General features: G+C 37.8%; 1 protein-coding gene across 4 annotated transcripts in view; it reads left to right on the forward strand.

Annotated features, from left to right (window-relative positions):
• LOC144957012 (zinc metalloproteinase nas-15-like) overlaps window positions 1-15262 on the forward strand; it is an 81150-nt gene extending 65888 nt beyond the window's left edge. For all 4 annotated transcript variants that reach the window (XM_078887932.1, XM_078887935.1, XM_078887933.1 and 1 more), the window contains exons 12-17: window positions 2659-2820; window positions 7282-7407; window positions 8861-8986; window positions 13004-13126; window positions 14140-14274; window positions 14931-15262. In XM_078887932.1, coding sequence (XP_078744058.1) covers window positions 2659-2820; window positions 7282-7407; window positions 8861-8986; window positions 13004-13126; window positions 14140-14274; window positions 14931-15073 — 815 coding nt within the window. In that variant the 3' untranslated portion in view covers window positions 15074-15262. The remainder of the gene's footprint in view (window positions 1-2658; window positions 2821-7281; window positions 7408-8860; window positions 8987-13003; window positions 13127-14139; window positions 14275-14930) is intronic.
• The last annotated feature ends 242 nt before the right edge of the window (window positions 15263-15504 follow it).

The following is a 15504-nucleotide window of genomic DNA, read 5'->3' on the forward strand; positions in this document are numbered from 1 at the left end:
CTTGTTCTGCCCATCAAATGAATCGATTCAACCGTAGCCTGACACTAAGACATATCTCTTTACGCCATTTATAGATAGAACAAAGTTGACGCCACTCAGGCCTTTGTTATTGCTTTCTGCCATCCGCGTTTATGAGTAATTATCACTAAACCTAGTTTTGTGTGTTAATACAGTTTAGTGAGAATTACTCATAAACGCGGAAGGCAAAAGAAAACAATAACAATGACCCGAATGACATCATCTTCATTCTATCTATAGATAAGTGCACTGCCAAGTGAGTTAGTAGTGCTCAAGGATCTCTTTGGTTGAACTATTGAATACAATTGGATTCAATAGTCTGATGTCACGTCGCCCAGCAACGGCGGCCATCGTGGTTCTAAACAAAGAAAATCGGTACTTTTTATTCTTCATGCTTTTCATATGTCTTGTGATCAGAATGTGTAAAAGTCAAAACATGATCAGATTTATAATGTTTTTTTTCCTCTCGATACGCTTTTATGCTCGAAATATTTCATAAGGGCGTCCGCCATTGTTCCGATAGTTTAGAGCCAGTTACTAAGTTACCATGCGTCATAACGAGGGAAGTGATGTTACGACTGTTGAAGCGTATTCACAATTTGTTTGCATTTGTGGTCATAAACTTTTCTTTTAACGTTTGTTTTGATCAGTGTCGGGCTGTGAATTTACCAAGGCTTCGTTCAGTCATTGGTTTGACTGGTTTTAATATGGCGATTACTTTGGCATGTTTCCAAATTTGTGGGTATTTGCGCTTTTCCATGATGTCTGTCATTGTATTTGCCAGTCAGTCTATTGTTTCTGGTCCAAAGTTAGTAATCATGTCGGGATATATTCCATCAATGCCAGCAGCTTTGCCATTTTTTTTTTCTTTATAGCTCCTTGCATTTTATTAATCGTTATTGGGACACTTAAAAACATGCTATGGTCAGGCAGATTTTTCAGCGTCTTTTGATATTCTTTTCTTATTTCTTTTTCAAATTGATGGTTTGGGATGTGTTGTCCCCGTTGTTTAATTTCTTTGGAAATTTCGTCAGCTGCAATCTGGCGGCTGATTTTGTTTGACGAGCTTCAGGGTCTAGCTTTTTGAGGGTTTGCCATTCATGGCGGCTGGAGTGACTGAGGTCAAAGTTTTCAACAGTTTCTACCCATCTCTCTTTTCGGCTTTCATGTAGTGTGTTTAGTAGTTCTTCTCCAACCTATTCATCATGTGTCTCCTCATATTTTTTCAGCAATTCTTTCCTTCGTTCATTCCTGTTTGGGATGTATTGTTTTCTAAAATCCCTGGGTATGTTCTTCTTTGCGGAGATTAGGACAAGTTTGTTAAATCTCCCTATGTTCAATTTCAGCAGCGAAGCTTTCCAGTTTGCTTTTCGGAAATTCTACTTTTGTTTGGGCAGGGTGTTCATTATTGGAATTTGGATTCCAGTTCCAACAAGGACTGGACGGTGTTGACGGTGAGAAAAATCTCCCAGGATTTCTCTAGTTGACTTCAGCGAATTTCCATTTGGATCCTTTGTTACAAACAAATCATCACGTTGCCGTCGTAAAGGATGTATTGTTTTCTAAAATCCCTGGGTATGTTCTTCTTTGCGGAGATTAGGACAAGTTTGTTAAATCTCCCTATGTTCAATTTCAGCAGCAAAGCTTTCCAGTTTGCTTTTCGGAAATTCTACTTTTGTTTGGGCAGGGTGTTCATTATTGGAATTTGGATTCCAGTTCCAACAAGGACTGGACGGTGTTGACTGTGAGAAAAATCTCCCAGGATTTCTCTAGTTGACTTCAGCGAATTTCCATTTGGATCCTTTGTTACAAACAAATCATCACGTTGCCGTCGTAAAGGAACTTGTGCGCTACCATGACCCTGAAGGTGATACCAGCCTAGATCCAATCCTGCCGGAACAGCTGAAGATGAGTAGCCAGACCAAGAATGATCCAAACCGGCGTCAAGACAAGGTTCTTCCTTCTCCTGGACCCACACCCCCAACTCAATGAAAAAATGTTTGTAACAAACAGTTGAGTTATGTTAATGGGAAAGATCGATAAAATGCTCGAGTCATTGGTAACAATGCAAATTGTGCTCAGAATGACCTATATAAAAAAAATGTGTAGCCTACACAGTTTTCGAAATATTCAACATCGTAATTTAATCGTTGATCCGTGGGTAAATTTACAACATTCATACATAAACAAATCAGCGTGTTACTTTTGTTAAGTTAAATATCCAATCTTTGAAAAGCAACAAATCTTGTTATTGATGACTCGGTTGGACGAAAACCTAAAGTTTGATCTCTCTCACTGCATATTTGACCCTTCGCCTCAAAACGGTATTAAGTCGGGATGGCTAAGATATTGAAAATTGAATTTATAGCCAGAAATATCAGACTTGTGTTGAGTTTGTATGTTTTATTGAGGAGAATGGACACCATATTTTAGGGTGCTAATGCCAACAATTTATATTTTTGACCAGATTAACATTTAATTCGGCTTTTAAGCATATGGTTTGTTCCGACATAATACCGTTTTGCGACGATGGTTCACATATTATCTTTCGTAAACTACGATGTTTATGTGTGTGTGTGTGTGTGTGTGTGTGTGTGTGTTTGTGTGTGTGTGTGTGTGTGTGTGTGTATTCTATCACAGAATGTGAGGACCAGCACAAGAGTTGTCCATATTGGGCTAAATCAGGCGAATGTGAGAAGAACCCGGCATACATGAACGTTTACTGTCAAATGTCATGCAACACATGTTCTGATGGAAAAGTCACGACCACACAGAAAACAACACAAGTAAAGCCCTCTGGAGGTGAGTAAAAGAATATGTTTACTTCTCTCTCTCTCTCTCTCTCTCTCTCTCTCTCTCTCTCTCTCTCTCTCTCTCTCTCTCTCTCTCTCTCTCTCTCTCTCTCTCCCTCTTTCTTTCTTTCTTTCTCCCTCTCTGTCTTTCTATCTATCTTTATATATATAATCTATCTCTATTTCGTGATATATTGATGTGTACAAATTCATAGTGTGGCTCGGCTATTTGAGGAGCTTGAAATAAGTGGTGAGAATGCTCGTATCTATCTATCTATTAATCTATATATAATAATAATAATAATGGTATAGATTTATAGTGCGCCAAACATCCCTTCATCAGAAGGGCTCTGGGCGCACAACATAGATTAACTTAATCATTAAGCACTAACACAGTACACGAACAACGCTAATTATACACATAATCAAAAGAAAGCGCTCTGTCTATCTATTCATCCATTCATCTATTTATTCAACCATCCATCAATCTATCTATCCAACTTTCTATCCATTTAGATATCCATCCATCTATCTATCTATCTATCTATCTATCTATCTATCTATCTATCTATCTGTTTATCGAGAATGTAATCTTCAAACAGTACTGTTTCGAAGCACTACGTCTCATCAGTGCAGCTTGGCATATATGCTTTTTAAAAATAAACAAAGGATTTTATATATGGCCAAGATTGCACAAAACTCGACTCGACTCAGCTGCTGTTGAGTGCCTGGCTACAGGCTATCATCATCATCTAGTCAGCTGATCCTGCGTAGGACGTTGCTTCCCGAACTTTCTTGCGAAACAGATTACGGTTTTCCGCCAGTCTACTTGCTTGAGTTGTCATTCCCAGCCATTCACATATATCTTGTTCCCAGGCTATTGTGTACAAAATAAAGACGCTTAACATGCGACTGATACAGTACGAAATGAAAATATGGTTCTATATGGCCTATGGGGGTGGGGAGGGGGGAGGGGGATAAATGAACCACTGTGAACTGTGAATCACATGTCTATGACGTTTTATCATACTTTTTCCGGGGAATCCCCAGTTAAAAATAGATTGACCTCTCTGCAGTCTGAGACTTCGCACACCTGGACCGAGACAAGTCAGTGACAAAGTCTGACTCGATGAATAGCTTACTTTTCGAAGGCTTGGACTTCCCCAAGTCTTGGACTACGAAGTCGCAGACTTTATAAAAGTCCGAGACTATGGTCCCGGTCCATGAATCAGACCCCTGGGACGTTTATAGTCTGGTTGATATAATTTAGAGAGAACTAATCACTAAAACGGTTGTCTAAAAATAATAACAATGAGCTGAGTGATGTCAATTTCGATTCTTCTTTTTGAGTGACAAAAACTAAAATCTCACATTTCTAGTAATTTGGAAAATAAAATCCCTTATTTGAGCATCTGATTATCCTGACATGAAACTGGTTTAAGACGACAGTCCATTACGTGCAACGTGCACATAATTGTAGGTCTGGTAACCGAACGTAATTATGGACTTAATTTAACATTGTTGTCAAGGTCAATTTTTTGCGTTGGTTTGAGAGTATATATCCATGGCATGACTGAGTCCATAAAAGGCCTACAAATATGTACACATAACAAATTAATGAGCTCTTCACAATTTGAGTTATCAGACCTGCAAATAAGTACACAATTGTTTAGGAGTATTTTCATTGCAACAGAAAGCCCATTCTGACATGGGTTATCAAACCTGCATCTAAGTGCACGTTAGTCACATCTGGTAATGTTCACATTTTATTAACACACCCTGTATTTACAATAAACATTATTTTATTCAAGATGTGCAACGATTTTGACCTGGATTAGAGATTAGCCGAATGCTCAATAATTGAAAAATTAAATAACTAATACCGCAATACGTACTCTAAACTTTAAATCGCATTTCGTTTGTATTCCAGTGTGGATTTTTGTTTCGTTAACATCAAAAATTGGAACACACAATGGGCCTCTCCCTGACTTACAAAAATCTATGTTAATCCTCTCCTTACCAACTATAGGAAAATCGCGACATTGGTTACGATACAACCAACATTTTTCTTATTCATGTTTCTCTTGTACATCATAAAATTTTAAGAAAATGAACAGTGTGTTATAAAGCATGTTTTGCTAAAGAAATTATTTATCGCAAGAACTTTATTGCTATTGTGTTTGGGTGATAAAAAAAATATATTTTTGTGATAGTGAGGTGTAAAGTTTTGGTGAAAATCCGGAAAATGGCTGGTAAAGGAGAGAGTTAATGAAAATATTCTAAAATCTAAATTAGTCCTACCTTCTCCTAAAATAGTAACGTGTAACGATATCATGTTTACAATAGTCATTAGTGGTGTCAGATTATCAAACATAAACTTCACTGAAAGTCAGATTCTTATTTTTTTAAAAGAAGTACCTAGATCTATCATTTGAATGTTTTAAAAGATGTCTTTTATTCAAAGTGACGAAGAAATAGGAATCGACTGAGGGGTATAATAAATGATTTCTTACACTCTTGCCTTTTGGAATTCGAACTTTGGTCCCAACGCGCACTCGCAAGCTCGTGCAGCGGTTGGGAACACATCCAGAATTTTAAAAAAAACAAGAGGGAAAGAATTGTATATTTTTCCACCCCTCTCATTGGAAAACCCTGTCATTTCTTAGTAAATACGTAATCGTTGAATAATGCTTTGAAAGCGTTGAATAAAAATGTTATTGAATACAAATCCAAAGGATTGTGGGTTTTTTTGTCATTCAAACAGATGGGAAAAAATACAAATTATGGTGAATAGAAGTACAACTACCATACAATAGATCACGAAATATCTAATAATCTTTCTTGGAAGGGTAGAATAAACTTTTTCTTTCATATCTTTCAATTCATTAATTTTATAATATCTCGTTTTATAAATACAAAGAAATGAAAGAATCGTAAAATATCATTTCCTCCAGTGCAAAATATGCTCACAAACGCCTTTAGAAATAGATTTAGATTTCAAAACTTATAAGAATACTTCAATGTATTGAAAAATATCATTAATTTTAGCGTTCCTTGGTTTAAGGTCACGTGATCTTTCGTCCATAACTATAAGACTCTTTTCTTCGATATTTTCGGACATGTATGTCATATCTGGGAATTGTTGTTACCGGAACTCTTCTTTTTTTCACAGAATCTATATAAAAGCAGAGCTGCCGACTTCAAATTTCAAAAATTCGTAATTTCCAAGGGGAAAAATAGAAAAAAAAATAACTTTAAATTGCTTTAGAAATAAATCAATTGCCCTCAGCATAACCCAATAACAGTTCAAAGTCCAGGTTCTAAGGAACTAAACTTTCATTCTCAACAAGATTTAGTGAGCCAATGAGGCGAGGCGAATGCAGTTCTGTATATTATGGAGCCAAAAATTCGTATTTCTAATAACTTTTCATAGTATAGGTAGGTTTGATAAAGTCCTTTGACAAAAGCAACCCTTTTAACTCTCTCATAGCCAACCATTTTCAGGATTTTCTCCAAAACTTCACACCCAACTTACACAAAAATAGATTTTTATCACTCAAACTCATTAGCAGTAAGTTATTGCGATAAATAATTTCTTTAGCAAAACATGCTCTACAACACATTTTGTTCATTTTTCTTCAAATTGTATGTTGAACAGAAGAAATTTGAATTGTTACGAATGTGACGATTTTCCTATTGGGAATGGGATTTCAAAACAGATTTAAGAGTAGCGCCCCTTTGTTGGAAGTCGCGTCTTGACAACCGACAGACGCTATCGCCATTATTAGTACCAATCATTAGCGGGAAGTTCAGTAAGTTTAGGAAGGTTTGTATTATCGTATTGTATTATTTATCAACATCTTTTATTTTTAATTTGTAGTCTACATCATAGTAATTTTGTTAACATTTCATAATGGAGAAAACTAAAGAAAAGATCTACGTTGATTATGATATGCATTTTGTATAGAAATATGAATAATAAATTTTGTATTTGGAGCGGCTTGGCTTGTAGTTGGTTTGTTTACAAATAACTTCTCGGCCGGTGACGTCCAATCAAGGGACGCTACTCTTCCGCTAATCGCATTCCCTATAGTTATATATATATATATATATATATATATATATATATATATTATATATATATATATTATATATATATATATATTATATATAATATATATATATATATACATATATAAATTAGTAAATATAAATTATAACTGCAAACTACATACTAAATGTGCTCAAAGGCGTTTACAAGGGGTCCCTGACCAACTGCAACACGTAACAGTGTAGAACGAGACAGACGCCTTTCAGGCGAATCACAATTTTTCGGACAGAGACAACGCTGTTAACCCAGGACCTTCCGATCCGAAAGCGAGTGTCATACCACTAGACCACATTGCCGCACATAGTTGGCAAGGAGAGGGTTATTATATCTTCGATAATGTTATGTCTGTCGATGTTTCAGACTCTTGCAAAGATCTCCATGCATCCTGCACATACTGGACAGGCAAAGGGTTTTGTAGCCATGCAGATTACAGAGTCTACATGGGCGGAAATTGCCGGAAATCTTGCGGATTGTGTAATCAAGCAGGTAGGTACTATAACTTCAGCTTTTTTATAGCACAATAAGCTTAATAAAGCACTTTACATGGGATCCCTGACCAGCAGCAACACTTAACGTGTAGGACGTGACATGACGCCTGTAAGGCAATATTACATTTTTTTTTTCGGACAGAGACAACGCTGTAAACGGCCAGGTACTCATTTTACACTTCCTGAGTACGGTGAGAGAATGTGAGTAAAGAGCTTTTTCCAAGGACTCAACTATGCGCCGAGCGAACGAGCGATGATCGAACCCAGGACCTTCCGATCCGAAAGCGAGTTCGTGTCATACCATAAGACCACATAGCCGCGCGCTATAGAACACATGTAACTCACCATAAGACATATTATGTTATATTATCAGTTACTGCATGCTATGGCCAAGGATAAAATCCTGAGTCTATTTTTTTTAACGTAGTCATTTATATAGTGCTATTTCCTGTTAGGCGATATTATAACAATTTTGTTTCCGACAGAGATAACGCTGTAAACAGCCAGGTAGGTACTCATTTTTCATTTGAGTACGGTGAAAGAACGTTAGGAAATTAAGAGCCTTTTCCAAGGACTCGACTATGCGCCGCTCAGAGCGGGACTCGAACCCTGGCTTTCCAATCCAAAGACGAGTGTCATATTACTAGACCACATAGCCACACAAAGGCAATATTCGCAGATATGGTGAAGTATTTTAAGCTCAAATACACGGTGGTGCGACTAGAGAGATTAGAGATAAGTGTCACCTATCCGGCAACAAACAACGATTGAGATTGCTTGACTTTTTATACAAAAACCAGGTATCGTGCCGCTAGGATGTACAAATGACGCTGCTTTCCTTAGTTTTGCTTTTTCTTTTGTTTTTATTGTTTTGTTGTTGTTGTTTTTGTTTTTTGTTTGTTGTTTTGGTGGAGGGGGTGTTTTGTTTTGTTTTGCTTTTGGGGGGATTTTTTAGTCGGGGGGGGGGGGGGTTCTTGTTGTTGGTGTTTGTTTCTTGTTTTTTTTCTTGGTGGGGGGGGGGGGTTAAGGTTTAAATATTTTTTTCTGTTTGTTTGGCCGAATTAAGAAAAAATTGAGCTTTTATATAGCACAATATCCACTAAAAGTGCTCAAAGCGCTTTACAAGGGGTCCCTGGCCAACAGCAACACGTAACATCTAGGACGGGACATGACGCCTGTTAGGCGATATTACATTTTGGGGGGGGGGGGGGGACAGAGACAACGCTGTTAAAGGCCTGGTATTCATTTTTACACCCGAGTACGGTGAGAGAATATGAGTAAAGAGCTTTTTCCAAGAACTCAACTATGCGCTGAGCCAAGTGAGGCTCGAACCCAGGACCTTCCGATCCGAAAGCGAGTGTCATACCGCATGACTACTCACATAGCCGCACAGTTATTTATTATAAAAAGATCTAATCATGTCTTTCCTTGTCCCCTACAATCCACCTCAGATACATCCGGCGAGTGTAAAGACAATAATAACCAATGTCAAGTGTGGTCTTTGAGAGATGAATGTCAAACCAATCCAGCGTACATGAAGAAAGAGTGTCGCTTGTCCTGCGGTCTTTGTCAAGCTGGTAAGTATTGTGTGTAAAAGAGTGTCGCTTGGCCTGTGGTCTTTGCCAAGTTCGTAAGTATTGTGTGTAAAAGAGTGTCGCTTGTCCTGCGGTCTTTGTCAAGCTGGTAAGTATTGTGTGTAAAAGAGTGTCGCTTGGCCTGTGGTCTTTGCCAAGTTCGTAAGTATTGTGTGTAAAAGAGTGTCGCTTGGCCTGTGGTCTTTGCCAAGCTGGTATGTATTGTGTGTAAAAGAGTGTCGCTTGTCCTGTGGTCTTTGCCAAGCTCGTAAGATTGTGATGTAAAAGAGTGTCGCTGCCTGTGGTCTTGTCAAGCTGGTATGAAATGTGTGTCAAAAGAGTGTGCTGTCCTGTGGTCTTTGCCAAGCTCGTAAGTATTGTGTGTAAAAAGAGTTCGCTTGGCCTGTGTCTTTGCCAGCTGGTATGTATTGGTGTAAAAGAGTGTCGCTTGTCCTGTGGTCTATGTCAAGATGTAAATTGTGTGTAAAAGAGTGTCGCTTGTCCTGTGGTCTTTGCCAAGCTCGTAAGTATTGTGTGTAAAAGAGTGTCGCTTTTCCTGTGATCTTTGCCAAGCTGATAAGTATTGTGTGTAAAAGAGTGTCGCTTGTCCTGCGGTCTTTGTCAAGCTGGTAAGTATTGTGTGTAAAAGAGTGTCGCTTGGCCTGTGGTCTTTGCCAAGTTCGTAAGTATTGTGTGTAAAAGAGTGTCGCTTGGCCTGTGGTCTTTGCCAAGCTGGTATGTATTGTGTGTAAAAGAGTGTCGCTTGTCCTGTGGTCTTTGCCAAGCTCGTAAGTATTGTGTGTAAAAGAGTGTCGCTTGGCCTGTGGTCTTTGTCAAGCTGGTATGTATTGTGTGTAAAAGAGTGTCGCTTGTCCTGTGGTCTTTGCCAAGCTCGTAAGTATTGTGTGTAAAAGAGTGTCGCTTGGCCTGTGGTCTTTGCCAAGCTGGTATGTATTGTGTGTAAAAGAGTGTCGCTTGTCCTGTGGTCTATGTCAAGCTGGTATGTATTGTGTGTAAAAGAGTGTCGCTTGTCCTGTGGTCTTTGCCAAGCTCGTAAGTATTGTGTGTAAAAGAGTGTCGCTTTTCCTGTGATCTTTGCCAAGCTGATAAGTATTGTGTGTAAAAGAGTGTCGCTTGGCCTGTGGACTTTGCCAAGCTGGTAAGTATTGTGTGTAAAAGAGTGTCGCTTGGCCTGTGGTCTTTGGCAAGCTGGTAAGTATTGTGTGTAAAAGAGTGTCGCTTGGCCTGTGGTCTTTGGCAAGCTGGTAAGTATTGTGTGTAAAAGAGTGTCGCTTGGCCTGTGGACTTTGCCAAGCTGGTAAGTATTGTGTGTAAAAGAGTGTCGCTTGGTCTGTGGTCTTTGCCAAGCTGGTAAGTATTGTGTGTAAAAGAGTGTCGCTTTTCCTGTGGTCTTTGTCAAGCTGGTAAGTATTGTGTGTAAAAGAGTAAAAGAGTGTCGCTTTTCCTGTGGTCTTTGTCAAGCTGGTAAGTATTGTGAATAAAAGAGTGTCGCTTTTCTTGTGGTCTTTGCCAAGCTGGTAAGTATTGTGTGTAAAAGAGTGTCGCTTGTCCTGTGGTCTTTGCCCAGCTCGTAGGTATTGTGTGTAAAAGAGTGTCGCTTTTCCTGTGGTCTTTGGCAAACTGATAAGTATTGTCTGTAAAAGAGTGTCGCTTGGCCTGTGGACTTTGTCAAACTGATAAGTATTGTGTGTAAAAAAGTGTCGCTTTTCCTGTGGTCTTTGTCAAACTGATAAGTATTGTGTGTAAAAGAGTGTTGCTTTTCCTGTGGTCTTTGCCAAACTGATAAGTATTGTGTGTAAAAGAGTGTCGCTTGGCCTGTGGACTTTGTCAAGCTGGTAAGTATTTTGTGTAAAAGAGTGTCGCTTTTCCTGTGGTCTTTGTCAAGCTTGTAAGTATTGTGTGTAGCCAATAAGATTAATTAGTCTGATGTCACGTCAGTAACTTGTCAGTAACCAGCAGCTTGGTTCTAAACAAAGAAAATCGGTACTTTTTATTCTTCATGCTGGCTATAACTTTTTCACATGTCATGTGATCAGAATGTATAACCGTCAAAACACGATCAGATTTATAATGTTTTTCTCCTCTTGATATACACTGTTATGCTCGTCGGAAAAGTAGTTCATAAGGGCGGTAATGGAGATAATGGCGTCCGCCATAGTTCCGCTAGTTTAAAACCAGTTGTTATGCGTCATTACGAGGGAATTGACGTCACGACTGTTGAACACTATTAACCAGTAGATTTTTGACCAATTAAAGCATGTAATTTGTAACACACCTCCACACGTGCTCGGACAAGCATGGTTGGTTGTTTATAAACAACAATATGAATGAAATCGACCTCTTTCTGATCAATAACATTGATCTTTTACCACCAGATGTGTTACTAGTTATCACATGATTCTTTCAATCACAATATAAAAGTTTAACCCTATTCTTTCCAACTGCAGCAAAATCTTCACATTTATTACGATACAATGAACATTGCATATTCAGATTATTATTTTGTACATCAAAACATTGGAGGAAAAATCTTTGTTTAGTTTATAAAAAAAATAATATGTTTAGCGTGCTTTTAGGTCTGAGTTTTAACCCTCTCCTTACCAGCCATTTTCAGGATTTTTCCCAAAACTTCTCACCCAACTAACACAAAAGTAGATTTTTTATCACCCAAACACAATTGCAGTAAGTTCTTGCGATGCACAATTTATTGAGTAAAACATGCTCTACAACACACTGTTCATTGTCTTTAAATTTTATGATGTACGTAAGTAATTTGAAAAAGAAAAATGTTGGTTGTATCGTAACGAATGTGACGATTTTCCTATAGTCGGCAAGGAGAGGGTTAAACAATCAATCTTAGTGGCGTATATGCATGACATTTTGAGGAAAATACTGAAAACGGATGGCAATGAAAGATTAACTTTACACATTATAGTTTTATGTGATGGTTCTATTGATCAAGCGGTAGAAGAGTGGGTATTTACTTAGACATATACCATCGACAGTAAAACCTGTGTAGTTTGCTATGTATACCAATCACTGCCATTATTTACATTAATGACGACTGTCCGAGAGGCGTGGTTATCCAGGTGTCTATAGATCAAGACTGCCTGTAGATTATGTTGAAATCTGTATTAGTCTACCCCACCTTATTTATGAGGTATCATGGAGAGAAAGATAAAGTGAGTAAATGTGACTCATAAATATATATATATATATATATATATATATATATATATATATATATATATATATATATATATAAGGGAACAAAACAAAACAAACGATTTTTCAGCCTTTGGCCTACTTCAAGTAAATACTAAATATGTTATATGTATTAGATTGTCATAATATATATATATATATATATATATATATATATATATATATATAGAGAGAGAGAGAGAGAGAGAGAGAGAGAGAGAGAGAGAGAGGTGGGGGGGAGAGGTGACAATGTGCTGAAGTAATGAGATGAAATGTTTTACGACAATGAAGTATTATTAGGGACCTAATCCTTCGAAATGGTAAAATGTCAGGGCGAATCTGATGCCGAAAATTGGATTTATTTCATCATAACATTTCATATCATATCATATCATATCAATAGGATTCAATAGTCCGATGTCACATCCGCCCAGCAACGAGCAACTTGGTTCGAAACAAAGAAAATCGGTGCTTTTTATTCCTCATGCTGGCTCGAACTTTTTCACATGCCATGTGATCAGAATGTACAAAAGTCAAAACACGAGGGACTGCGCTGCATGTGATCAAAAACAATGATGTTTGTTTAAAAATATCATCTAGAAACTTTTGAATTTTTTTTCTTTTTAGAATGTAAAGACAATAACCTCCAATGTAAAGCGTGGTCTTTGAAAGGGGAATGTCAACGAAATCAGACAGCGTTGCAGCAGGTGATCAAAAATAATGATGTATGTTTCAAAATGTTATCCAGAAACTTTTGATTTTTTAAATTTTTTTATTTTTTTGGGTTCTTTTTAGCATGTAAAGACAAAAACCTCCAATGTAAAGCGTGGTCTTTGAGAGGGGAATGTCAAAAGAATCCAGCGTACATGAACAAAGAGTGTCGCTTGGCCTGTGGTCTTTGTTACGCTGTCAGTTCTGGTAAGTGTGTAGTAATAAGTAAAGTCTTCTTCTTCATGTAACAAGTCTGTTCCAGACAGACATCGGTGATCGTGGTACGCCATTGAATTAAAGAATTGAGCTTTTATATAGCGCAATATCCACTAAATTTGGTCAAAGTATTTTAAAAGGGGTCCCTGGTCAACAACAACATTTAACAATTTAGGACTGGACATGACCCCTGTTAGGCGATAATACATTTATTTTCGGGCAGAGACAACGCTCTTAACGGCCAGCTACTCATTTTATACCTGAATACGGTGAGAGAATGTTAGTAAAGAGCCTCTCAAAGGACTCAACCATGCGCCGAACGAGGCTCGAACCCAGGACCTTCCGATCCGAAAACGAGTGGCATACCACTAGACATCATAGCCGCACAAATCTAGTGGTATGACACTCGCTTTCGGATCGGAAGGTCCTGGGTTCGAGACTCGCGCTCGGCGCATAGTTGAGTCCTTGCAAAAGGCTCTTTACTCACATTCTCTCACCGTACCCAGGTGTAAAATGAGTACCTGGCCGTTAACAACAGTGTCTTTGTCCGAAAAATTGTAATATCACCTAACAGGCGGCATGCTCCTATATGTTGAATTTTGCTGTTGACCAGGGAGGGACCCCTTTTAAAGCGCTTTGAGCACATTTTAGTGGATATTGCTCTATATAAAAGTTCTTTTAAAGCTCTTTCTTTTAAAATACTTATGTGATCGGAAAGGAGAAAGTTAAAGAACCTTGTGTAATTTCCAGTGGCGTGGCATGCTTACAGTATAAGGTGGTGCCAGAATCAGAAGAAAATGACTAAAAACATGCTATATTTGTAAATACAAAAGAAAGAATAAGAATAGACTTACTCAAAGAAGTAAGAGACGGTATTTACCATTTCTCAGTTTAATCTTTTTTTAATGCTGTAATCCATTTTTTATGGATGCGGTGCCAGGCACCAAATCAACCAATATCGCCACGCCCCAGGTAATTTCTTCCTTTTGCCTACTTTAATTCAGATACGGTCAATGCATGTAGAGACAAAAAACCCCAATGTGAGGCGTGGTCGAAGATAGGTGAATGTCAAAGAAACGCACTGTACATGGATAGTGTGTGTAGACAGTCCTGTGGTTTGTGTAACACTGCCAGCTCTGGTAAGTATCATCTATTTAATGGGGTTTTTATAGTAGTAGTAGTAGTAGTAGTAGTAGTAGTAGTAGTAGTAGTAGTAGTAGTAGTAGTAGTAGTAGTAGTAGTGGAGTGGTAGTAGTAGTAGTAGTAGTAGTAGTAGTGTTTGTAGTAGTAGTATAGTAGTAGTTAGTAGTAGTAGTAGTAGTAGTAGTAGTAGTAGTAGTAGTAGTAGTAGTAGTAGTAGTAGTAGTAGTAGAGTAGTAGAGTAGGTAGTAGTAGTAGTAGTAGTAGTAGTAGTAGTAGTAGTAGTAGTAGTAGTAGTAGTAGTAGTAGTAGTAGTAGTAGTAGTAGTAGTAGTAGTAGTAGTAGTAGTAGTAGTAGTAGTAGTAGTAGTAAGTAGTAGTAAGTATAATAGTAACTAGTAGTACTAGTAGTAGTATAAGTACATAGTAGTAGTAATAATAATAATAATAATAATAATAATAATAATAATAATAATAATAATAATAATAATAATAATAATAATAATAACAATACGAGTAATAGTTGTAGTAATTTAGATAGATTCCTTGAATTCTAACCATACCATCTCCCTATCCCCCCCCCCCCCCCCCCCCCACCCCCACCCCTCCCCACACACCCCTCCTCACACACCCCTACCTGTTTTTTCAATCCCTAGGTTCCAACGCAATGATGAGTGCATATGGCTATTGTGTTGATAAGAACAAAGATTGTCCTGCTTGGGCCCAAAGAGGAGAGTGCACCAAGAACCCTCTATACATGAATAACTCTTGCAAAAGGAGTTGTAGATTGTGTTTGTGAATATACGATTTGTACACACTTGCGTTTTGGAATTTCTAGACGTGTTCCCAACCGCTCCACGAGCTTGCGAGTGCGCGTTGGAAGGGAACAAAGTTCGAATTCCAAAATACAAGAGTAGGCAATCTTTTATTCTGCCCCTCATTCGATTCCTATTTCGTCATCTTTGAATAAAATACTTCTTCAAAAACATTTAAATGATTTTTCTTTTTAAATAATCAGATATTTTGTGAAATTTACGATTGATAATCTGACGTTACAAATTATTATTGTAAACATGATACCATTAACCCTCTCCTTACCAACCATAGGAAAACCGTCAAATTTGTTTCGATGCAACCAACAGTTTTCTCATTCTGATATCTTTTGTACATCACAAATTATAAAGAAAATATTTTGTTCTAGCGATAAAAATTAGACACTGTACACTTATA

This window comes from Berghia stephanieae, chromosome 11 (assembly GCF_034508935.2).
Source record: "Berghia stephanieae isolate SIO BIC M18660-M18661 chromosome 11, UCSD_Bste_1.3, whole genome shotgun sequence".
In the NCBI taxonomy this organism is placed as follows: Eukaryota; Metazoa; Mollusca; class Gastropoda; order Nudibranchia; family Aeolidiidae; genus Berghia; species Berghia stephanieae.